Here is a 26,571-nt window from a genome sequence, read left to right on the forward strand (position 1 = left end):
GTATCAATTAAGATGGAAGATTTATTAAAAATTAACCCGGTCTCAAATTGTATTTATATGATTGATAAGTCTTGAGGAAATCAATATATTGCTGGTCAAAAGAATAAAAATAATAAAGAAATAATAAAACTGTATTAATTCATGACTTTACATTCAACCTAAGATTACTGAATAACAAAATCCATCCATCCTTTGTAGTAGTTTATGCCTACTCAATTTAATTACTTATCCACAACCTTTTCTATCATACATGTAGAGATAATTTTTTTCTCCGATTGAATCTATAATTTCTTCCTCAAAGGAAAATCCACCAATATCACTTCTTTGTTATTGAGAGGTGAAAATCTAGACAAAAATCATCTATGGAGATGTCAGAGCGATCTGTTTAGAATAATATCAGTTATTTTTAAATGAAATTGATACGAATTTGAATAACTAATTATTAGATAAGTCGTGATACTTTGAAACGCGTTTAGGTTCAACTTAAATACCACTGGAAAACTCATTATATTTTTACAGATATAAGTAAGTTTGATTTCATTGAATAGTAGGCGAACGGAGGGATGAAACTCTCGCATACTTTAATGGATGTACAGCATAATTGTGAGACCAATAATAAGCTTTTGGGCAATCGGATGGTAGAATAATCTTAAGCAACAGTCGACGAAGCGACACACAAGCATACGGAGACTCCACTACACATTGTCGGAGAAAGACTTGATTAGAATGGTCGAAGGCTGACGAAGAAAAGGGAAAATTACAAATTTAGCAAAATGGAAGGCATTCTTGACAAAAATTCCCCTCTAGAAAATCCCAAAATTTATTTACAAAAATCAGGTAACTTTGAAAGAAGTTCTCAGAATTGTTGAGTGAAGAATTGAAAATACGAGACGCTTTACTTAATCGAAAGTCATACCATGACATAGTAAACAGATGCCCTCAAAATCACATCAGAAACCCATTTTGGCACCTTGCAAGCAGAAGTCTTATCGATTAGAAAGTTGGGCAGAAGCTTTCGGAAAGGGAAAAAAGAATTTTCTTTTACAGCCACGCAGCTATTTAAGCCATTTACTCACGAATAATCCGGTCTAAATTGATATTGCATGTCTAGAAGCACTAAATTAATCCAGGAAATAAAACAATGTACCCAGACTATCTTCAGCGGACCACAGCTGTTCTATATACCGAGGAGAAACCACTTGGAATCAGAAATAAAGAAAATAGTAAACTGCATTCAAGCAAGTGAATGGATGGTATAAATCGGGTCTTAGACATATGAGACTCGAAAACTGCAACCGTCAAATATCGAATAAATACATCGAGAAATAACTCAAGTATTCCTACAGAGTTTTAACGTCATTTGAATAAACACTCTCAAAGAATTTACGGAATACATAATAATGCTCCGAGACAGCAGGCACCCGAGCACAAGTGATTAGTTTGACCGAAATTAAAAGGAGGGGACTAACCTCTGAAGTTTCTTAATCCATACTGTGGGAGTGTATAAAAAGCTGTAACATCCAGGATCAGTGTAGCTTTAGCAAAGTGGAACATAATAGATCTTTCACGTCGCAGTTCGCGTACATAATACATATCTTTCTCTGAGTCCAATTTATTGCTATCTATGATCTGATGTCAAGTGAAGAGAAAGATATATCGGACTGAAAGACGTGAAAACCATTCACACAAGTATGCTACAAATTTGTAATTCCGAACAACTTTGCTTCCAGTAAAACAAATAAAACAAACTTGAATGGGTTTAACTGTAATTAATAAGTATTGTTTGAGAAAGTTGAAAAGTACCTGGATCTACCAGAAAAAAACAAAAAGTTAGAAAAGTTGAGCACAATTTAAGTCATTTGCAAAAAAATTATATTATTTATATTCACTTAAGCATAATTTTCTCTTTAAATTGTAGTTTGGTAACTGAAAATAGAATAAGTTATGGTAGTTTGAGACTTAGCGATTGGTTCAATCGCCCTCAAGTGCTGGAAGAAGGAAACAATTTCGACGAACTTGCTAGAGGTCTCAATACCCAACCTGAACTTGCTACTGATGCTTACCATGATAGTGAAGTATGTTTAATGACTTGTATCTTCTTTTTATGTTCACCTTTTTTCAATTTTTAGATTACACAATTTCTCTTTAGAGCCGGAAGTCATTTCGGTTCTGATCTAAAATCTATAGATGTTCAAAGAAATAGAGATCATGGTTTGGCTCCTTACAACGATTATAGAGAATTCTGTGGTTTACCAAGAGCTCATACATTCGAAGGATTCCTAGATGTCATAAGTCCTGAGGTATCTATGTTATTTTTGAATACTGAAAGCTATGAATTTATTTCATTTTAAAAATAGTTTGATTTGTTATGTAATTTTATCATTCTCACAAGTTACACTTTTCACATAATTATGCAAATGTGTGTTATCGAGACAATAACATAGAAATTATTGATAGGTATTCGTAAAATAAGTCTTTGTAAAAAGCCTTTCCATTTCGAGGCCTCGAAGATGAGCCCCTATAGAGCAGCACTTCGCTTTAAAAGTACAGAGCACTGGAAAAAACATTATAACACAAAAATGGAAACTAATTTTAGCTACTACCAATATGTACTATCATTACGATACTAATATGAGTTTCGTAATGAGATTCATCATCAAGAATTGTTCATCATTGGCTTCTTTTAAAAATCTGTGTATATTTTCGTTTGAAAATATACTGGATTTTTTCGGCTTGTGACCTTCACTTTTCCGCTACAAAAAAGTGCATAGCTGTGAATATTTACTTATGTCCACATTTTTCTTCACAGATATCATTGTTCTCAGCATACTACAATGTGTCCATAATGATGATGCCTTTTCTTTTTCAGTTTTCCCAGCAAAATAAGCTAAAAAAATTTTCTCCGATATATCACGGACTTTTTTTGAACTGCACCAGTCTTCGAGTCGCTCATATTTTTCTTCGTATCTATTGCGGGATTTAGCGGGTACTAGGGTTTGTATTGCGTTATTTGCAGCAAGTTCTAATATCAGAATCCATAGTCGTAACTTGTGTCGATACAATTACAATACAATACCAAACTGAAGTGAACGCGTCAAGTTCGCAAAATAATTCAACAATTAGCGCAACGCTTGCTTCTTACATGATTCTAATATCATTAATTTTGACTATTGACTAATTTTGAGTAAATAATTAACATTATTGATAGTAGGTAAAATAATGGACTATATTCGTATCGTAAATTCATATTACGATATTCACAAATTTCCCATCTCATTTCGTAATATGAATCTTTACGACACTTATGTCTTTGTGATCCTGGAGCTATTGCTTAACATACATTTGGAGTTACTGTCTGTACCCCATGATTGTATGCCTCACATTTATATGGGTTCTAAAATGATATTGTGTCTTTATAAAATTTACTAAACATGTTTATGCCATACCCACATCTCATTCTCTCCTAGTCAGCCCAATTTTGTCTCATATTTTTCTTTTTTTGTTCCCAACATCCTAATTCCTTATTTTTCGGTAACCCTTTCAAATATGAAGCATTTAGCTAATAAGTATATAGTTTGTTTTTGGAGCCTATTTTTACATTGAATAATACATACGCAGATTATTCAATTACTTATTTTCATTTTACTTGTTTGCAGCATGTTCAGAAGCTTTCTACACTTTACGAAAGTCCGGATGATGTCGATTTGACGGTTGGTGGATCTTTAGAAGCTCACGTGCCTGAAACTCTGGCTGGACCAACTTTCCTGTGTATTTTAACAGAACAATTTTATAGAACGAGAAAGGGCGATAGATTTTTCTTCGAAAATGCAGCTAGTGGATTGAATTTGGCCCAATTAAATGAAATTCGAAAGGCTAGTATTTCAAGATTATTATGTGATAATTCGCAGAATATACAAGCTATGCAACCAAGAGGATTTGAAAGGATTTCGGCAAGGTAAAGATTCTCAAACTCTTATTTATCGTTCACTTCATATACGAGGGTGAAGCTATATATTTTGAAATACAAGAATACAACAAATATTTTGAGAATGAGTCAATGCACTTTTGTAACCTAAGCTTCTTTAACTTGGAAGCTCTTCTGGAATTTTCTTAATAATTTGATGATTTCCTTCAATCAACTTTTCCTCGTAGTATACCACGTAAATAACTCTTTAGGCTAAATAGTAGCAACCAACCAGAAATCATGCATAGCCAAATCAGGTGTGTAGGATGGATGTTTAATGACAGTTCAATTGTCTATTGCGCAGTATGAGTGAATGTATTTTCGTGATACAGCATTATGACTAACTCAATAGCAGCTGTATCATTTAATTACTTTCACTAGTCCTGTATCATAAAAGAAAATTACGTATGTACAACTTTCATGGCAAACCTTTAATTTTTCGTCATTGTTGGTGTTAGTGAATCTTCGTGAATTCAAACATGGCTCTCCTGGAGGGTAGGAAAATCATAAAATGTGTTTTCAATCACCTGTAACATGGTGCAAAATTTCTGTTCCGTTAAGGTTAAGCGTATGTAGGTGACACCCAACTAGTAACCTTTTTCTTATTGTTTCGTATAATTTTTGACTACCCGGCAACCCGTGAGAAAACTATATACCAATGTTATATGATTCTTCTTAACGGATTTATTGGAAAATAAAGTAAATGAAGTGCAAAAATTCCTACTTAATTAAATTATTGAACAAGTGTAAATATCAATCGAAAATTCGAACCAGTGGCAATACACTAGCCCAAACCAATAATCGTCGATACTGGAAGATATTCAAGAATCAAGAACACCTTCATAGGCAAACTATTCGGAGATCCTGAGAATCAAGTTAAATAAAACCATTGGTCCTAATTCTTTTATCCATTTTAAAGAAAGATTCAGTAAAAAACGAACCGTTAGAACGAGAACTCAGTTCAAAACATTCGTTAAGAGTTTTTTTGATATAATAGGAGACCGGCCATTAAATGAAGTCGATAAGACAAAATAGATTTGGAAGCACATTTAGAACAATTTCGAACTAATTTAGCAGAATATGCTAATATAGAGGGAAAAATCAAATTAATAAAAGAAAATGGGCAATTTTTAGACATTCAATGTCCGGAAAGAGAACAATTTGAAAAGGTATATTTTGAAAATTTGAGCAGATGCAGGTTTTATCGCAAATTATTATAATTATTCCAATGAATCCAAAGATCTGATAAATATTTTTATAATACGAATAATCATTCATCCATAAACAATTTAGTAAATGCAGATAGGAACATTGTTTGGAATTCAGTGATACATCGGATTATTCAATCAATTAAAATTAAGTTTTAAGCGATATTCAAAGGTTTCACTACTTACGTTCGGCCTTAGAGGGTAGCGCAGCTCAAGTTATACGTGCTATTGAATTTTCCCCAGTCAACTATGCAGATGCTTGTTGCACCGTATTACATGTATAATCATGTTAAATCTATTTTCGATATACCACAAATGACACATGAATATTCCACAAAATTGAGACGTATGATGGATACAGTGTCCAAACACATGCGTCCATTAATGAAAATCTAAAACAACCGGCTAAAAGGTGGGATAGATTATAAAATTCATACTAACCAACAAACTCTATGAAAAGACAGCTGGTGAGTGAAAAGAGAGTTAGAATCTCTAATAAATCAAATATGCAAAATAGGGATGAAATTACATTAGCATCGTTTGACGATTTTTCGAATCGTATTATGTGTTATTGGTAAAAACTTTTTCACGAGTTGATTAACTCAATTCACAACTTTGTAAAAAACCAATATAGCGGTTCCAATAATCTGACTAAGCTATCTGACTAAACTATTAAGAGCCCAGTATCAGTGTACAAACTGCATTAAATACTAAATCTTATCGTAAGCAATAATAACTATAAATAATTATAAATTCAATAGACAAGTATATTTATGGTGTTTAGAATCACCTTAATGTAAGATAAAAACAAGTAATTGGAGTTAATGGGGTTTGAGGCCATAGTTTTAAATAAGGGACACTTTGAATCACTTAACTATATGTGTAACAGATCATAAGGAGAAAAGAGAGTTAGAATCTTTAGAAACTTTTTCACGAGTTGATTAACTCAATTCACAACTTTGTAAAAAACCAATATAGCGGTTCCAATAATCTGACTAACGTATTCGACAAATATCAAACTATTAAGAACCCAGTATCAGTGTACAAACTGCCTTAAATACTAAATCTTATCGTAAGCAATAATAACTATAAATAATTATAAATTCAATAGACAAGTATATTTATGGTCGTTTAGAATCACCTTAATGTAAGATAAAAACAAGTAATTGGAGTTAATGGGGTTTGAGGCCATAGTTTTAAATAAGGGACACTTTGAATCACTTAACTATATGTGTAACAGATCATAAGGAGAAAAGAGAGTTAGAATCTTTAGAAACTTTTTCACGAGTTGATTAACTCAATTCACAACTTTGTAAAAAACCAATATAGCGGTTCCAATAATCTGACTAACGTATTCGACAAATATCAAACTATTAAGAACCCAGTATCAGTGTACAAACTGCCTTAAATACTAAATCTTATCGTAAGCAATAATAACTATAAATAATTATAAATTCAATAAACAAGTATATTTATGGTCGTTTAGAATCACCTTAATGTAAGATAAAAACAAGTAATTGGAGTTAATGGGGTTTGAGGCAATAGTTTTAAATAAGGGACACTTTGAATCACTTAACTATATGTGTAACAGAACATAAGGAGTGGTGAGATTCTTAACTTCTCGACGATTGACGTAGAAGTCAGTACCTACAACAAATTTATGTAGTGTTGCCAGGTCGCCAAAAATTATATAAAACAGTTACATGAATATGATAATGTAAAATTGATTTCACTGATGCAGATTCAACAACAAAAGTAGCTTCAATCTTTCGTGAAAGAATTTCCTCATTAAATGCGTATTGCAACGGTTCAGTTAAGCCGAACTTAAAATGATATTAGATCATAAAACATGATAACAGCAATTAAATACAGTCAGAGATATGAACTTAGGAATGGTGGTCCTTAAAAATGCGGTATTGACACCTAGAACTCCTTGTTTCAATTCAAAATCTATAGAGTGGCTCTCGTATAATTGTTTGTATTCTGGAAACATTATTGTCAACGAACATCAAGTTTCCAAAAAACTGATGCATAGTAGAAATAGATGGAATGAATAAATTTTTTTTTTTGTTTACAGTAATTCTGTTGTGAATTGCGAGTCTTTGCCATTTGTGGACTTATCTTTGTGGAAAGATTACGGTGGGGAACGTAATCCTTCACATTTTGATTCGCATCTTTTATTCAAGAAATAGGTGGGCCATATTAGGAGTTTTTTTAAATGTTATGATTTTAAATGTTAGGTGTCATTCATAAGTAATTGAAATAAGTCTGTGAAATAATAGCTGGTACAATTGTATTAACTTCATTATCAGTGTCAGTCAAATAAAAATTCTTGTTCTATTTGTGTTAATCGTTTTAAAGGTTATTTGGGATTTACATATACTCAATTCTAAAACTGTTTTATATTATGATCCTCCAAAATTTTTTAATGTAACTATTTTTTTAACTACAATTGCATTTTATTTGTTTTAAATGTTATTTATTTATACTGCACTTAATAAGTTGTAAAAAACATTGTTGTATATTTTTGTATAATAATAATCTTTTATTTGAGAATTTCGTTTCATTTCTACATTCTAAAGTACAGCTTGAAACCGATGGAAATAAACACACGAATATAACTGAATTAAGCGAAAGACAATCATCAGAAAAGTGTTTTATTAATGACGCAATCAAATGAGAAGTCCCAAGTTCATTCAAAGGTACAAAAAGTTTGATTTGAAGAGATAAAAAAAGCTTGGGCGACGATATTTGTCGTGTGCTGCATTTACAATCCACCTCCTAAGATTTTGGGCTACTATTTCCCGCTGTTGGCTCTTTTTCTGCATCGGTATATAAATATTCTCTAAAAATAAACATGTCAAACAGAAGTGTTTGACTAGAAACCTCGCTAGAAATCACATTTACAATCTCGATAACTAACCGGCCTCGATGGCAATAAACCCTATTGGAGTACACGTCCAAGCTATGGTGGGAGTGTGCACCAACTCTAAAAGTACTAGATGACAGAATAAAAGTAACCATACTGCTATCAGGTCACCAGGATATACCAGGCAATGAAGAACAAAAAACGGGCAACGAGACTATATGTTGAATAACAGCCCTAATGTCAGATCAACACCGAACTGATAGTTGAAAGATCAGGTCACCAGGGTATACCAGGCAATTAAGAAGCACACAACCTTGACAAAAAACGAGCAACGAGACCCTATTTTGGATAAGAGCTCTAAGGTCAGATGGAGTCTCACTGTAGAAACACTCCAGCTCTAAAATAATCCAAAAGATTAATAACCATATTAACTAAGAAGTCTGAAGATCTTGTATTCTTTTTATTTTTGAAGTGATTTTTAATAATTATCAATTTACTTCTTTCGATTGAATCCACGAGGTTTTTTCTTAATTTCCAAGCAAAATCTGGACAATAAGATAATTTTTGACTATAATATCCAAAACTTGAGTTTTTGAACTTTTTGCCAGGAAAACAATCTTTGAATGAAGTTATTTGACTAAACATTTGATAACATTAGAAATATTATGAAACAGAAAGAATAATATTCAATACCACTCAGATACTTAGGTAAATCTTTCACCGAGGAAGCCGCCTGATCAAAAATTGCAAAATAGAAAGTAGGAAGGAATTTGAAACTGGTACATCACCTTATGGTAAGAAAAAATGCTTCACGTTTTGATGTTTAGTTTCCTTTTTGTTTTTTATTTGATTCTGCTATCTATTTACACTTTCTTGATTATGTTATCATGTTATTATTTACTTTTTGAATAGCCAAGCATCTCACTTTAGGATCTGATAGTTGGTTAGCATAATATTTAGCTTGTTTTACAATTCGTATTATTACGAATAGATTCGGGTAAAATACGGGTTCTGTTATCGTCAACATTTATTTATATTATTGAAGTGTTCCCAATTACATGGATCAAATTTGGCCCACGTCTCCATTTCCTTCAAAAAATAACCATTATCTTTATAATAGTACTTCGAACTAGTTTCTGTATGTCGAGATTTTCACTCACTAAAAATTGTATGACTGTTAAGATAAAATTAGATGCGGCAGCTCATTGTTTTTGTCACCACACCTGCTAGGATCGGCACTGATTAATATTCATGTTTGGAGCTCCATTCTCTGACAAAAATTATAGCGATCTTTTCCATAATTTTTCAAAATAATCAATATCTATTCCGTCAATTATTGGTATGTGAGAGATCGACTTTAAACAAAAGCAATCATTTTAGGATGGTTAAGTCAAAACTGGTTATGAAAGGCTTATGAGCTAGTTGAATAAAATTGATAGCAGAGATTTGTTTTTGTAAACGTTTCAAATTGATTGAGTTATCTTGATGTACCTGTTCAAGTATCAAACACTAATAATTCCATTATCTGAAATATGAATAAACATTTCAATCAATACGATGATAATAATTTATAGCATAAAATATACACTATCGATTAAATCGTCAGCAGTTAAAAACTTTTTATCAATATGGCGGTCGCACCAACTACGTTGCCTACTTTGTACGAATACTACACCGGAAATGGCATTTCAGCAGGTCTATCGGATCAACAGCCGTATTTTACCCTTAATAATAAAAATATCACGTTATATAGTGGTGCTTTCCATTACTTTAGGATGCCGAGGGGGCATTGGCGAGATAGATTGCGAAAAATGAGAGCTGCCGGATTGAACGCTGTAGCTACTTACATACCATGGAATTTGCACGAGCCACAAGAAGGTATATATCAAATTACATTATTATTCAATTATTTTTGTAACGTGTTTCGATATTTATAACCAGTGTACTCAGTGCAATACCTCTTACTCTATTACATGTTCAAATTAAAAGCAGTTTTTTTGGTGGTTTGGGTAGTATCCATTCATATGCAGCAAATAGATGACGAAACCAGAAAAATGTTTAGTAATGAAGTTTGTGCAAAGTTAGATGAAAAAAGTAAAAGAAGGAACAAAAAACTTTTTTGTGAGGTGCCGAACCGACCAGAGACATTCATAAAAGTGCTAATATGAATTAATCATAAGAATTTATAGAGGGAGTCGGTGATAATACTTCTCAATTGCATTTGGAAAATGAAACAATATTAAATTTAGGGATTCTCACCTTCTGCTAATTATAAAATCAAAAATTAATAGATTAACAGTTATTCAACCGTATAAAAATTAGAGTGTATCATAAGATATGTCGTTTTTCGTATGTGGCCTCAATTTAAACATTGTTAAGACTAGCCTCCAATTCTGTGAAGAGTACAATTGTTTTACGTTCTTTTAATCTATCTCTGTTTATTAATGACTTGGTACGTTTTGTCTGAATCATGAGGAGAAGACACAGTTGAAGAACTGACGGCACAGCGCGGCGGTGGTTTAATAGTTTTAATAGCGGTGATTTGATCTTCAGGTTATCTAATACCATGGAAATTGAGTTTACAAGGGAAGCAGTAGAAAACCAACCAAGTACCAGCTTTTGCCGATTATCGAACTCCCTTGAACTTCTAAATATTCCATACATCAACATACATCTATAACAGTTGTCGAATTGTACTACACGAATTAATTGAAATTCAAGGGAAGTAGAGGTGTAAATATAAAATATCAGTGATTAGACAAAAGAACAGTTACAAAAATCCGTCATAAAGAAAAATCTATTCGATCGGAAAATCTTGTGTATCTGGTGGAAATATGAATGTTTAGTGTACTTCGAAATCATTCCAGATGGTCGAGCTATCAATGCCGAGGTATATATTCGATATTATTTTCGATAGAGTGACGTTTAAGAATTGACATATCAGCCCCAGTATCGGCAAGCAGCGTGGCAGAACTTTCCGAAAACAGTGACCCGTGTATATTTCGGGATTTAGTAATCTGAGATGCTTGGCAATCACACTAGGCATTTTCCCAATGGTGTGCACTCCAACAACTTGTGCGGTGCACTTTCCGTTTAAGTATCTCAAGAATATACGACGATTATAAACAATATGTTTTGGTCTAAGACCTGCATATTTACGATTAATTTTTATGAAATCAATATTAGTAACAGTGAAAACACGCTTTTTATCCGTCTTGACATCAGGAACGGTTACTATTAATATAATATTCTCTTCCTGAATATCTTCAATGACCATTTTTACTAACTCATCTCGTCGCAAGGCACCAGATATTCCCATTATCAAAACTACCTACAAAAATAAGTATAATAAATAAAAAAATTGTAAATGACATCATTAGCTTCTCACGCGTAAAAACTTTAGACTTTTTCGCTCGATAACCTACTTTTTTTTCATAAATGGTACAAATTTTTAAAACTGCTTGATATCGATATTGTCTTGTAATGTTTAGCATGCACTTCAGCATGGAATAAATTCTCCATAAATTTGAACTTTGTATATTTGATTTCTGCATCAAATAAGCCAATAAAATGTTTCTCGACATCGTCTTAACATTCTGTTTGCCACACCAATCTTTAAACTAGCCGTAATTTTCCGTACTGCCGTTTAGATTTTTCGGGTATTAAGACGGAAAGTGCCGAATTTATAACAATTTTGAGTTCGGGAGGAGTAGAAGGTACTGAATTATCGCTATCAGTATCAGCGTTTTGTCAAGAACTTTTGTATATATTCAAACATACCATTTCCAAAGCACACGGTGACATTGTTAAATAAATTGAACTGCTGTTGATTTTAGAGCAATAATATATTAATTTACAATTAACTAGTTTAATAATTTTAACGATTGTACAAAAAATAGTATGTATGCCATGGCCGCGAAACTTCTAAACGACCTCAAGATTATCTTGCCTCGGCCGCTGTCGGCCTCGGCGATAACTGTTCTTTCGGTGCGTTAAAAAGGTATTTCACGGCCTAAGCTTACAAATAACTATTGTTTGGTTATAAACTTGTATTATTGCATGTTTTTGTAGGCGTTTTCGATTTTGGTAGCGGAGGAACAGATTTTGAAGATTTTCTTCACTTAGAAGAATTTTTAAGAACTGCAAAAGAAGAAGATCTATTCGTTCTTGTCCGACCCGGACCATACATAAACTCTGAATTTGATTTTGGTGGTCTTCCTAGTTGGATAACTAAAACTGTGAAGACTGTTAGACGATCAACTGACGAGTATTTTCTGAAGCATGTAAGAAATTATTTCAACGTTTTGATGCCCATTCTGGCTCTATTGCAATTCCAAAAAGGTGGTCCAATAATAGGTGTTCAAATTGAAAATGAATATGGAAGCAAACACGTACACGATACCGATTATTTACAAGCCCTTAAGGATATGATGACAGATAACGGCATATCAGAATTATTCTTCACATCAGATCCTCCGAGAAATGGACAATATGGTGCTATACCAGGAGTGCTACAAATGGCTAATTTTAATGGGGACCCCAAAGAGATGTTTGATTTACTTAATACCTTCCAACATAATAAGCCTAACATGGCTATGGAGTCATATACCGGTTGGTTTGATCACTGGACTGAAAACCATCATCACAAAAGACCAAGCGAATACCAAACCCAATTACAAAATATTCTGGATTACCCTGGATCAGTGAACATGTACATGTTTATAGGTAAGTTGGAACGTAAATGTGATGAGGAAAACTTTATAAATATTGTATAGTTTAGGGTATTTTAGAGTAACAAACTGGGTTTATGTATATTCACAGAAATCAAGCATAACAGAATAACCTAACTTTTTTAGATTATCTCACTCTTAGTTCACCAACTGCGTTATAATATGGTATAAAAACAAGTTAAGAAAATGTAACCTAACCAACTGGATTTTCTATCTTCCTCGCTGATAACTGATAATCAAATTTCTCAAAATAAAAAAAATGTTTTGATATTTAGTATGCAACTTTTCAAAAGAGAACTGATAAAAATCAAGTGATTCTTGAGTGACATATCTCGAGATAGCATTTTCGACATAATCTGAATTTTTTCCCATAAAAAGTTGTAGTGATCAGAATAAATGGAAATATAAGGCCAATATAGTGAGTGGGGCAGTAACTCCCACCCCAATTCATTAATTTTTCCGTTTCACTTGCACATTGCGGTGTCGCACTATAACGCCTTTTCTGTTGACGAACGATGAATACTTTTCCATTAAAAATTAATTCACTCGATCCAATATTTCACAATAAGGATGTGTTAACAGTTTGACCAAGTTTTAGAATTTTTAAATGGACAATTCCGAATATATCTACTTCAATAACAGAAGCGCACATAGAAACGGTTTGGTTTGGTGCTATTAAAGCAGAGATTCCCAAACCATTTTAGGCAAGAGACCCCTTTTCCAAACTGAACTGATATCTCAGACCTCCGTAATTACTTAACAATAAATTAAAAAATTCTATCTCTATTTTTTTCTATTGAAACAAAATATTTACCAATTTAGAAACTTTGCGGTTGGTTAAGTGAGAGAGCTTAACATTCTTTAGTCATCAAAATTTATCAAAATAAATACAATAAAACTCTGCAAATATCAAGTGTTATATAATAATTATTAATACAAGTTACGTAAGAATACTTAAGTAGGAATTATTTTTTGAAAAAACATTCAAGTCGCAAAGTGAAGATAAAAAATTGAAAAATTCAGTGCGATGGATGATTCTGGTGACTTTCTACCAATCTAGCTAAATTCGGTTCAATATTGGGGAGTTGCAGCCTTAAATTGATTCATTGATTTTCAAACGGTACCTTTGCTTTGTCAAAATGTTTGTAACTACACTGAACGAGGTAAGTTGATGGAAAAGCGTCTGGGTTTTAATCGATAAGGTATTTTTCAGCAATGTTCCACAATGCAGGATACTCTGTTTTAATATTGCGTTGCAACCAGAATTTCTGATAGCCTTGGTTGAACTTCTCCTTAAGCTCCTCGTCTGGGCTGATGGTAATCATATCATTTTTTTGCAAGTTAAATAAAAAAAAAAGGGAGAAGTTCGAAAGATTTTTGCGGAGTGGAGGCAGCGGAGCTGAATGTTTTTTTTTTGGAAAAATCGCGGCGGTAGTTTCGAAGAGCATACATTATGTATATTGCCCTTTCGATTCGCTTTTTAAGAAGCTCTGTATGACTTTTTTTGCCCGAGAAACCTACAATGTTATCATTCAAGTTCCGACGAAATGCACTTTTAACATAAGTGCAAGCGTGTCCTATAGTTAAGTATCCGAAGCATTTTTGGACTTCAACTTTCTCATAATCTTGTTCCGGTTAAATTGCATATATATGCGCCTAAAACAGTGCAAGTCAAAACATGCCAGGAAGATTTATACGTTTGCACACATTATATTATCTTACAGGAATTTTTCACGCTTTTTAACTAGTCAAGTTATTCATCTTCTTCGAACGTGTGCACGATTATAGATAGTTAAGTTTCTTTAAATGGAAAAAAATGATACTTCCTTCTAAAATATTAGTCATTCTCATAACAAGTCGGTACTCCTAGAACAAGTTATACAGTATCTAAAAATTTTTAAATAAGGACTGGGGTTAGTTAATACGTGCCGATTTTTAGACGTCGTCGACCACCAAAAACAGTTTTCGTTTATGTCGACCCCTTGGAAACCGATGTCGATCCCAAGGGATCAATATGTCAATATCGACCACTTTGGGAATCTCTGTATTGAAGCAATACGTTGCATGTGATGGATCGATTGGCTTTATTGTCTTCGAATAGATTATGGAAGACCCAAACACCTTCTCTACTTATTTTTCCAATCTGTTACAAATGTTCTTTGGGGTAAATTAACGTTGGTTAAGAGTGTTTGATAATTCATAGATTGATTTGCTTCCACGTCTTCCCACAGAATGTCGTTGTCTACTGCTGGACTTCGTGATCGATAGAAGTCACAAATATTGGACTAAAGAGTCCATCTTTATAAACGTTTAATGCTTTTTAGCAAATATTTTTGGTCACAACTTTGTGTTACGAAACTCAAAATGCATAAAATGCCAGGTATATTTTGGTTTTTAAATGGCCATTCAACTCCAAATTGCAAAAAATATATTTTATTATCTACAGAGAAAATTGACAATTGACAAGTCAAATATTGATATGTGAAGGAGCAATATTACTTCCCAAATCTCAAAAATAGTTGTTCATGATAGTGATGATGGATTCAATTAGTAAATAGTCAAATTCACGTTCAACAAAATCAGAACTCTAAGTCTACCTCTGGTTGGTTGGAAATTATTATAATTCTATTGTTTTTGGTTTAGTAGGCAATATATTGTCGTTAGTTACACATTTAAGTATTTCAAAAATCTAAGACTAAGATAGTGTGAATTGTGTTCTATCATTGTGATTATTCACTTCTTCTTTTGCAGGTAGTACAAGTTATGGTTTCACAAGTGGTGCAACTTTATACAAAGATAATGATAATTCGGGTTATCAACCAGACACTACAAGTTATGATTATGACTCTCCTGTAACCGAACATGGCACAACAACTTCAAAATACGATCTCATAAAACAAGTTATAGCATCTCACAATCAAGTTCAAACTAGTTTACCAGAGCTTCCTGATATAAAACCTCTTGTGGCCTATGGCACTTTAACGCCAATAGGTCAGTTACCTATTTCTGAAGCTATTAATCAAGTTGGATATAAAATCGACAGTCAGAATATAGTTCCCATGGAAAAACTGGATATTAATAATGGCAATGGGCAAAGTTTTGGATACATTATATATAGAAAGATAAATATCGATATTCCTGCAAATGCAGAATTGAAAATTTTTGGTTATGTCAGAGATACAGTATTAGTTTTAATTAACGGACAATTAGTTTCTCCTGCTCCAACAAGTGCCGATGATTTGAATGGTTTTGGTTTTTGGAAAGTACCAGATACAACTTTAACTCTCACTACAACTGAAATTAAAGGGGCAACTCTAGAATTGATTGTTGAAAATTTTGGTAGAAGCGCTGCTGCAGCTTTTTCATTCAAAGGATTAACTGGAGATGTGTTGATTAATAACGAGGTACTTTATAATTGGGAAATTGTACCGTTGGAGTTTAGAAAGTCTTATAATTTAGCTCTATATAACTGGCAATCAGTTACCCAGAGGTCAAATAATGCAGCACTTTATAAATTTAATCTTCACATCGATGGGGAGCCAAGCGATACATACTTGGACATGAGGAAATGGACTAAGGGTATCACAATAGTTAATGGATTTGTACTGGGAAGACACTTCTTTGTAGGACCACAACAAACTTTGTATTTAGCTGCACCTCTGCTTAGATCTGGAGACAACGACATCATTGTATTTGAACACTATAATGCCCCGGACGCATTAAGTTTTCTTACAGAGCCTATATTTGAAGTACCTACAGACAACAATTGAAAACATGTAAAAATATTCAAATACAGAAAATAGAATCATACTAGTTTTCCTATTCTTACTTTGTTAATGGACAGACGTGGAATAATTCTTGTTCTGTTTATTATTTTAATTTTTAGTTGATAGAAGCTTAGTATATCTAAGAGATTTATTATTAGTTACAAAATTTAGTTCACATGACAATAACGAGAAATTATTTATCGCAAATTGAAATTATTTTCTTATCTACTAATGCTGTTTATTTTTTCATATAGGCGATAGGCTATAAATAAAAGACAAGTTCATATAAAATAATAATTTTATTACCAAAAGGTTGGTACATTCACGGATACTTTTCGACATAATCACCGACAAGCTTTTCAATACCCTCTTTAAAGAAAGTTGCGGCCAATGAATTCAAGTGAGGTACAAAACAGACCTTAAAACTTCTGGAAATTCCGTAGACAAAGCAGTAATGGTGAATCTAAGGTTTTCTTTAACCATTTTGTCAACTCGTTGAACCAGGTCATCTGAAACAACTGATTTGCGTCCTTGGCCCCCTTCATCATGCACATCAATATGGCCATCTTCAAACTTTCGACACCATTGAAGTTTTCCCCATACCCACGACCCATTCTCCGATGGATTTCTGCAGCACTATGGACTTCAGCCTGTAGAAAACGACTCGCAATTCTAACTTGGCGGCAGCATCAATAAAGGCGGACATGTTTACGTGGCTACAGCATAACGCCGTCTGACGCCTGAATGTCAACATGTGCAGAGTGTGTAGTGCGAGAGCTTCGAAGTCGCCTGCAGCGCATGTCGGCTGTTTTCTGCCCGCGCAGCCTTTGCAAGGAGCGATCGGAGGTTGAAAAAAAACGAGAAATATACCTATTAGAAATATTATCACATTAAACTTTATAAGCTCAATATTCTGTGTAAATTGAAAAGATACTTAAAAAAGGAACCAAAAACTCCTAAAAAAGAAAAAGCTGGATCTCTTCTGAGTACATTTGCATATTTTGAGCGAAAGTTTGAAGCAAATAATATTAGGTTTGTTGCAGCTTGCTAGTCGGGACCGTTTGGAACCCGTTTCTCTATTGCACAGAATCGTCACCGTACCAAAGACGGTTTTTTGATGGGTTGGAACCAATCTATTGTAATCAGTTTCATTTCGAATTTTACATCACTCAATAAGTCGTGTATCTGACACACAGATGGCGCCATTTATCATTGCTTCTTGGTGAAAAAAATTCTGTACAAGCTCAGTAATAGCTATCCAGTAACGTTTTGGTGTTGTTTATAATAACAATTGAACAGTGTGGTGGTTGTCCACATCATTACCATCGATTAAAACGGTGTTTTCGTGAGTAACACCATGGTAGTCACCGGACCTCGCATTTTTGCATATTTTTTATATAATGGTATATAAAATCGAAGGTTCACACCTTTACAATATTGGTATTCAAAACAACATATTGCTGAATCAAGGATTATTTCCGCAGATATAGTTGAAAACTTATTTCTCAAAAGAATGTATAAAATATTGAGAAAAGTGAAGAAGTTACAACAGTTTTTTCCTTCAATAATTAATCACATTAGAAAAAATCTCATTTATACTTAACAACGATACAGATTTTTCAAATACTAAAAGGACCTTCTTGTAATTGTCCTTTTAAATTGATTGCATTCTAGATAAATACTTATCCTTGCCAACAGATAGATTTGAAGACAGGAAAGAAATAATTTTTTGAATAGAGAGATAATATCGTACCTTGGCGATCTGAAAGTCTTCGTGAAATTAGAAGTAAAAGAAATGTCAAGCACGAGATTTCTTAGCTTCCAGATCGCCCTTCTTAAAGGCTATTTTGTTTGTGGCGCTTCAAAAACATTTTAAATCGAATAAAATAATGTGTAAGAATTTGTCGATTGTATCCCAAATAATTAAAAAACTCAGTAATGATAAATACATTTTATTTAGTAATTATTGTATACATGATGGTTCTGGAAATCAACAGTGGCGGACGGTCGAAAATGTTCAAATACTACTATCTCATTATTCCCTTGTCGCAATAACGGAGCTGGCAAATATAGTGTTTGTATGGGTCCCATTCTAGCATATCTACCAATAACAAATCCGTTTACTATGACGATTCCTTTAATCCATTTCTCCATATAGACAAAAGTATCTACAGGATTTTCACTGATATACAGATTTCCTTTATACATAGCTGGACCGATAGAGTTGGACAAGAAGTTACTCCAACCGGTTAAACTGGTAGTCCAGGCTGATTTGAATTCCAAGGGATAAATAGTCCAATCGTAGATGTATTCATCGTTCAGTTTGACACCATTGCCTTGCCATATGCCTTTGAATTGCTTATAAACCCCTACATTGACTCTGCCCCAATTTTCCACCACTATATCCAATGTTGCTCCTTGAATAGCTTCTTTTGTTAAAAGTAGTGTAGAATCTACAATTCGAGATGTACCGAATCCATTTAAATCAGCAGCTTTTTGCAACCATGGAGATACTAAGATGCCATTTATAAGCACCATGGCTGTATCGCATATTCTACCTTCAATTTTCAGGTAAGCGTTTTCTGGAATATTGAGATTTGTTTTCCTATATACAACGTACCCGTAACTTTGTCCATTTCCATTATTCACCTCTATTTTTTCCATTGCAATTACGTTTTTGGCGTAAACTGGTTGTATAGTTTGTAACATATCATATAAAAATAGCTCTTGTTCCATGGTTATGCTAGCGTAAGCAGTTTTTTGGGGCGCTTCAGGTACACTAGGTAGAGCAGTCTTGATAGGATTATATTTTTCTAATAATTCTTTCGTTGCCCAATATTTATCGGTGTAATCACCAGCTTCATCAAGTGGTGCGACATATTCGTAGCTTGACGTTATCGAGTTGTAATCTGAAGTCATAGAAATAAGAAATAAAATCATAAAAAAAATGAAGACATCAGCTAGTTTTGTTATATTTTGTCATTTCGATCTAACTTTTGATTAAGTAACTTTCATTCACCTGGGTTATAGACTGCTCGCACATTATTTTTGAATATTTAAAACGTAAAAACAAATGCAATAATGAGCAATTTGTCACAAGTTAGTACATTTAACAAAAAAGATGGTTTTCAAATATAGAGAGCGGTTTGGAGCTCGTTGTACTGAGAGTGTGGGGGTGGGAGATGGTCGTGGTGGAAGTAGATCTTCTTTACACGAAGCGCCATGGATCATTCATCATGGATTGGTGTACAACGTCGATTGTTTCCGGAAGACGGTTTAAGGAGAAGTAAAATTTAAGGTACAGTTTACTTTCATGTACAATTTAATGTCAGTCGACTCCGAATCGTAACACAATGCTCAGATTCATGAAAACTTTCAGATCAACTGAAAACACACTGAATAAAAAGCTTTTGTCCCAAAATGAGATGTAACGATACCAGAGAATAATGAAAGGGTAAGGAAAACGCTAGTCAGAAGTCCAGAACGATCAAATAGATGTCATGCTAGTGAGATAAGAATCAATCATGTATTAGTTAGACAAATTTAGCAAAAGAGAACTAGAAGTCCATACCTATAAAATGCTCATTGTCCAACAATTTAAGTCAACTGATTTAGCTGTACGCAAAGACTTTGCTCACTGAATTATTTTGGAATTAACTGAATAAGCAATATTATTGATAAACGATATTACATCCTTTACACCTTATTAGATTATTTTTTCGAAGCTCTACAATTACTGTTAATTCGGTTCTAAAGTGTCTTACTTTTGAATTGTTTTTGAAACCAGAACTAAGAAGATTTCGAATCAGATTAAAATGTATTTGATCCCAACATGATGAAACATCACTCATAGCGAACAATTCAATGACAATTTCTCAGACTCAAGTTTCCCGGAAAGATTATTTCACGTTTTGGGAATATTCCTTGACCTTCCACACTTCCAGACTTTGCTCACTGAACTATTTTGAAATTAACTGAAAAAGTAATTTTATTGATAAACGACAAAACGTCCTCTACGCCTTATTAGATTAGCCACAATTACTATTAATTCGGTTCTAAAGTGTCGTACTCTTGAATTGTTCTTGAAACCAGAACTAAGAAGATGTCGAATCAGATTAAAATGTATTTGATCCCAGGTCCTTCCACTTATCAGTGCGTGACTTTTTTCTGTGAGGGTATCTTAAGAATAGTATTTAATATTCCAAAAAACCAATTTTGGATCAGTTTAAGATTGCAATCATTCAAGTAATTGCTGCTATCTCTACAGAGATGTAAGTATGTGTGTTTAATATAAGCCTGGAGTCCTGCATTTGAAATGATAGTCGATATTATTTTTCACAAATATCTAAAATTGCAGATAATGAACTCCGTTAATTAAATGTCAAGTACCGAGTTTTAATTATGTGTAAACAAACATTAGTGCGACGTACCTGTTTCCCATTCATCAAAATTTAAATTTTCTGCACCATTCAAAAATCCAAAGTTAGTACCACCGTGGAACATATAAATATTAACTGAAGAAGGATATTTCAGAATTTCTTCGTAGTTATATTGAAATTCAGCTAAAGTTTTATTTTTATTATGTTCATCTCCCCAGTAGTCAAACCATCCTCCCCAAAATTCCATGGTCATGGTAGGTCGACCTGGTTGTATCGCTTTAAGCCGATCCAAATTTGTTTTAACTTGTTGGTCGAAATTGCCAGTCATCAGAAATAGCTCTGGTAACGTACCGTAAGTACCTTTGTTCGGATTGTCTGCCGTAACCAAAAGTTCCACTATACCTAAATAATTCAAGCGAATATAGTCACAAATATAACGTCAAAAACGATCTCAATTTTTTAGTAAAATAGAAAGACGATTATGGTTTGTGCACGAAAATCTAGAGCAGGGATTTGATGTAGAGTTTTTCAAAATATTATTCAGGGAAATTTTAATGTTGAGTTTCACGTGACAAAAAAGGATAAGTGACTCCAGTGTATTTGTTTTGAACGATTGAACATTGACACTGTCGACAAGGCTATAAAACAAGATGATATATAGGTATCATAGATATCAGGTAGAAAATCACTCATATTATCATTTTAAAATGAATCAAAGATGGTAGATTCGGTATACATCTAAGTGGTATACAGTTCAAAGATTTCAATAAGTTGGACGTTTTGGAAGAGAAATATTTGAAAGCGAACCTGATTGAAAGAATCAGTAAAATTGGAGTTTGCACCTTCAAGAAGAAAGACCCGCATGAATTACTCAAAAAAAAGTTGATCAATGACAAAGCCTCCAGCTATGAAATAGAAGTCAACAGAAAGTAAAATCTGCACACACTAGTTGTTATAAATCACTTCTTTCAATTTCCAATCAAAAATACGATGATTTTAACAAACTTTACCTCGTGGTTTGATTGTTTTACCTAGTAACTATCATTGATTGTAGGGTCTGAAGATCAATCTTTTTACAAGTTAATAAATATAGGTGGTGTTATTCCATTTTAAACAAATAAAGTTTTCTGTTTACGGTGTCTTTTGTTATTCTTATACTTACCATTATTAAGCATCAAGGTCCTTAGTATCTTCAAATATTCTAAATCGTGCTTTCCAGAAATTGAATACTCATTTTCTACTTGAAACATTATAATGGATCCCCCGTTGGTAAATTGGAACGCTGCTAGAATCGGTAAAAGGACATTGAAAAAGTTGGTAACATGTTTTACATAAGTAGGATTGCTGGTTCTGAATTCTATATCATTATCCCGTAATAACCAACTGGGATGTCCGCCAAATTCGAATTCAGCACAAATGAATGGTCCGGATCGAATAATTGTGAATAAATCTTCCTCTTGGGCGATCTTAAGGAACTCTTCTAAATGTAAAAAGTCCGACATGTCATTTTCACCATTACCGAAATCGAATTCACCTTAAAAACAAAACATTAAGCTTAATTTAGAGAAGTTGCACAAACACATCGATCAATGTCGCAGGTGTAGTACGCAAACACATTTTACATTCAATTCAAACGCTCTTCCGAGCTCCTTGTTTTGCAACGCAGCTATCCCTTTGTGATATGCTTTTTTAATTTGTTCCATATTGGACGATAACGGTTACTAATAATTTTTTTTCCCTTTTCCTAATATTTCACAGCTATTCACTTAGGAACGCGGTGCAGGAACTTTACCTAGCTACTCCACGTTCAGAATTAATTCATGGCTCAATATTTTACAATGCAAAAAAAAGTACTATCACTTGCCAATTGAAATCAAATCGATATCATCTTTTCCCGCATTCCGTAATAATTTGAGGGCATATTTACTGGAAAGTTATTTTTATGTTTGTTTTTTAGCTTTTACAAGCTTTTGTCTACAAATTGTAACAATTTTTTGACAATAAAGCATTTTTTTCTCTCTCTCTCTCTATTTGATGAACAAATCATCGTGGGTTTTATAAGATATAAAAGCCGTAACCTTGATAATTGCTAGTATTTGTATACTTTCAATGGTTTTCACTAGGTCCAGCCCGAATATATAACCGCCGTTTTGAATCAGGTTTAATTCATCCTTTAGTTATAGTTTTTATTCCATTGTGAGTGCCACACATTCGAGCTTTCTCATGGTAAAACGATATTTTCAGTCACGAAAAATTGGTACAAGCACCAATAATACTCCACGTTTACACTCCGTATTCCAGTCAATGGATGGTTGATTTGGTTTCAAAAGAATCGTCTCCTTAATTTTAAGCCTTTGTCAGAAAATCGGCATACTTGTAAATAGATTTCTATTACCCACACTGAAAAAAATTGACAAAGCTGATAAATAATGTTTTTTAGAATATACTTTATAACATAAGGATATTTGCCACTTTGAACATTGAATGAGTCGAAAAAATAGATTTTTCAGTGCTTAGAAACGATTATGTCAATCTAAAATTTCTTATATATCAAATAATGAAGAATCTGATTTACATATTTCATAAATTTTGTAACAATGGAATATTGTGAATAAAAATTATGTAAGAACTCGACTAGAAATTCGTCTGGGATTACCTAGAGTGTACACCTGGACCTTATTGGGACAAAACTGGATCTGGTCTTCAGATAACTTCAATAAGGACGGGCCCTAAGAGAACGTCATTTACAAATCTTAAATAAAAAAATGTCAATTATGATAAGTTTTTTCTTAATTAGTGGGAAAACTCAACCTCAAAATGAGAACTTATATTCACTTATTCCCATTTGGAACTCACCTAGGCCTTTAGTGAGACACCCCAACTCTAAAATAAAAAATTATAGCAACTTTCTTTCCGATTGGGTCCTAAGTGGAAAAACACAACCTCAAGTATTATAATTTGTCGCATGTGCGGTTCTAAAGAGGGATCTCCACGTGAATCCAATTGGTGCTATTAACAAATTTCTATTCTAAAAGAACAAGGAAATAGAAATTTAAAAAATTATTATACGTTACCAGCTCGCGGTTCGTGGAGGTTCCATGGGACGTAAGTCTCTACGGTATTAAGACCTGCAGCTCTCATTTTTCTCAATCTATCTCTCCAATACGCTCTTGGTACTCTAAAATAATGCATAGCTCCACTGTAAACAAAAATTTCTTTGTTGTTGAGGTAAAAGTTCGGCTTATCTGCGGTAAGCCCTTGCTGAATTCCTCCAGATGTATAATACCCATAATTAGTAGGTAAATCTGTTACGTTAACTCCCGCTAACGCCATTTTAATTCACTGTTACTGAGAAACACACAAGAAATTCAATTAATATAATTCATAGATATTCATAGTTAGTATCGTTTTATCTTATCTTTCAGATGACAAATCAGAAGTATCCACATTATTTGAATATTTCAAATCTGTTACTGATCAAAATATATACTTTTAATATTATTCACAATTACTTATGATGTGATTTTGGGGGACTGATAAAACGATTCCATGATTACGGATAAGTCAACTTATAGGTGCGTGCAAGTGAAGCCTGTGATGTAGTAAGGGTACCTGTCAGCGACTTCTACCGACCGAAGACAGAAGTAAAAATAAGATTGATCATTCAATACATTTATTCTATTTAAATGTATAGATCAAAACATGTTTTATATTTAATAAAATAAATAAATCAAATCTTTGTCCCTAATAAAAAGAATTATTTCATTATATAATTGTCTTTTTGTTCCTATAAAATTGGTTTGTTTTGCAATAAAATGAAATCTAGTATAGCTCTTATTAGATGGTGGGGTGCGAAGAGCGCACGTGCATCGAGCGCACAGACACATTAACAAAACATTGCGTGCATTTTGCGCACACTACCTGTGCCTAATCTGAAAGATCGTTCGACGAGCGCACAAGAAAATTTGATCTGCTGGAATGAGTGAATAATTATTATTAATTTTTTTCAGATGAATTGCTTATTGAACTGGTAAAAAGTAAACCAGGCTTATACGATTCGCAATCACCTCATTATAGTGGTAATAATTAGGAAAAGAAAATGTAGGGCGAATGTGAACAAATAGTAGAGCTGAAAAAAGTTTACGTGAAAATTATGATAATCAAATTTGAGAGTTTTTTTTTCATTTCTATCAAGCTATTATATTTCGCTACCAGAGCACCGAGCTTTCCACAGAATTAAAAAAATTCTTGAAAATTTCCCTTGTTTGGAATACTTCCCTCAGTGTGATTTCTCCTAGTATTCTTAAATTATGTATATTGTTATTCCTATTTTTTGCATATTTTGAATAATGAAAACACGTTGTGATATTGTTGAGACTTATCATACTAGCGAATTGCGAGCGTCTTCAAAGCGGAGCGGGTGCGCAACTATCACGCAACGCAGATCGCTGCAATTAGCAGCGTGGACGCCATGTTGTACTGTCGCGCATGTCTCCCTTCAGTTCGTACAAACGCGCTAATAACACGTTACTAAAACGTTGCATTTCTGCCACTCAACCGCGACTTTTTTGCGACGCAGCCACGAGGTATTCGCGGCTCATTCGTTGCGCGCTCGCTCCACCCTGCAGCCTCTTGCAAACCGCTGGTATGGTAAAACTGTAAGAATAAATTGCCTCATATTTCAATACAAATTTCAAGTTACTACTTTGACTTTGCCCAAGTCCCAAGAGTACAACTTAGTTTCTGATGAATATACATTTTTGTTGAATTTTGAGATAAATCGTTTGGGAAAATTTTGTAGAAAATTAAATAATAGGACCAATATTCATCGAATAAACTGTCAATGGAGTACGATATTTCTATTTCTCGTAAGAAATATTTACGCATTTGGATTATTTGGTGTCAATAAGACGATGTGTTTTCCTATTTAATATGATCTGTCCGTGAGTAAATTTCCAGGCAGATGGGTAGGTAGTGTATTGATTGGCCACCTGGATTTCCGGATCTCCATCCTTTAGATTTCTTTATCCGACAAATGTTGAGTATCTCAAAACACGAATAAGAAATGCGTGTGAATCAATTTCGTCCCAACTAAATATAAATGTTCACAACAAATTTCGATAGCATTTAGGATATTATGTAAATGGACAACTGTGTGAAGGTTTTCTTGATTGAAATAATCAAATTCAATTAATTTATTACTTGAATTTTATTACTTTATATTTTATAAAAATGACAATATTGACATTTTACGTAATTCCAAATTGCGAAGCCCTATATGATTGTGTGTGTAAAATATTCTTTTTTCTCTTAAGATATTTCAAACGGCACATCAATTATCATCATTTTTTTGTAAAATTGGTACCCTTGTTTTTGTATTCTGTCACCAACACTCTTCAAACATTCGATATACAGTGTGTTTACTTAAGTTGGAACCATATGGAAAGCTTTTTATTATCCAATAGTTAAAATGCAACCATCAGATATTAATTTTTTAAAGTGGTATCCGAGGCTTGTCAAAAAATTTGAATCTTGTGCAAGAGTAAAGTATCTTTATTTTTTACAATTCAGAAAAATGTTATAAAGTAAAGTTGTTTTGAATAAAAAGTTATATTCAAATATGTAATTACCACCATTTGTTATGAAAATTCTTG

At 33.3% G+C, this 26,571-nt stretch overlaps 3 protein-coding genes across 8 annotated transcripts in view; 2 read left to right on the forward strand and 1 right to left on the reverse strand.

Moving 5' to 3' along the window:
- Positions 1-7,725, forward strand: part of LOC130898171 (peroxidase) — a 42,773-nt gene extending 35,048 nt beyond the window's left edge. For all 4 annotated transcript variants that reach the window (XM_057807255.1, XM_057807254.1, XM_057807253.1 and 1 more), the window contains exons 8-11: positions 1,919-2,075; positions 2,130-2,300; positions 3,657-3,955; positions 7,250-7,725. In XM_057807255.1, coding sequence (XP_057663238.1) covers positions 1,919-2,075; positions 2,130-2,300; positions 3,657-3,955; positions 7,250-7,364 — 742 coding nt within the window. In that variant the 3' untranslated portion in view covers positions 7,365-7,725. The remainder of the gene's footprint in view (positions 1-1,918; positions 2,076-2,129; positions 2,301-3,656; positions 3,956-7,249) is intronic.
- Positions 7,726-9,597: 1,872 nt separating this feature from the next.
- LOC130898173 (beta-galactosidase-1-like protein 2) lies at positions 9,598-16,829 on the forward strand. Its single transcript, XM_057807259.1, has 3 exons — positions 9,598-9,919; positions 12,113-12,766; positions 15,523-16,829. Exons 1-3 carry the CDS (start codon positions 9,670-9,672, stop codon positions 16,539-16,541), a joined length of 1,923 nt encoding a protein of 640 aa, XP_057663242.1. The 5' UTR covers positions 9,598-9,669; the 3' UTR covers positions 16,542-16,829.
- A 1,645-nt stretch (positions 16,830-18,474) lies between these two features.
- On the reverse strand, positions 18,475-24,445 carry LOC130898172 (beta-galactosidase-1-like protein 2). 3 transcript variants are annotated; one of them, XM_057807257.1, is made up of 5 exons: positions 23,774-23,926; positions 23,574-23,669; positions 22,080-23,317; positions 20,969-21,319; positions 18,475-19,447 (listed from the first exon to the last, which is right to left on the reverse strand). In XM_057807257.1, exons 3-5 carry the CDS (start codon positions 22,417-22,419, stop codon positions 18,495-18,497), a joined length of 1,644 nt encoding a protein of 547 aa, XP_057663240.1. In that variant the 5' UTR covers positions 22,420-23,317; positions 23,574-23,669; positions 23,774-23,926; the 3' UTR covers positions 18,475-18,494. The 3 variants fall into 3 exon arrangements, with proteins under 3 accessions (XP_057663240.1, XP_057663241.1, XP_057663239.1); XM_057807258.1 differs by having other exon boundaries at positions 22,080-22,451; positions 23,774-23,808; XM_057807256.1 differs by lacking the exons at positions 23,574-23,669; positions 23,774-23,926 and adding an exon at positions 23,992-24,445 and having other exon boundaries at positions 22,080-22,451.
- Between the last annotated feature and the right edge of the window lie 2,126 nt (positions 24,446-26,571).

Source organism: Diorhabda carinulata, chromosome 9 (assembly GCF_026250575.1).
Source record: "Diorhabda carinulata isolate Delta chromosome 9, icDioCari1.1, whole genome shotgun sequence".
In the NCBI taxonomy this organism is placed as follows: domain Eukaryota; kingdom Metazoa; phylum Arthropoda; class Insecta; order Coleoptera; family Chrysomelidae; genus Diorhabda; species Diorhabda carinulata.

Coding starts and splice junctions, on each gene's coding strand:
- LOC130898173 (XM_057807259.1), top strand. CDS start 9,670: ATGGCGGTCGCACCAACTACGTTGCCTACTTTGTACGAATACTACACC. Junction 9,920..12,112: donor TTTGCACGAGCCACAAGAAG/GTATATATCAAA, acceptor ATGTTTTTGTAG/GCGTTTTCGATTTTGGTAGC. Junction 12,767..15,522: donor GAACATGTACATGTTTATAG/GTAAGTTGGAAC, acceptor CTTCTTTTGCAG/GTAGTACAAGTTATGGTTTC.
- LOC130898172 (XM_057807256.1), bottom strand. CDS start 24,250: ATGGCGTTAGCGGGAGTTAACGTAACAGATTTACCTACTAATTATGGG. Junction 22,452..23,991: donor CCTCCACGAACCGCGAGCTG/GTAACGTATAAT, acceptor TTTGTTTTTAAG/GTGAATTCGATTTCGGTAAT. Junction 21,320..22,079: donor GACCTTGATGCTTAATAATG/GTAAGTATAAGA, acceptor TGAATTATTTAG/GTATAGTGGAACTTTTGGTT.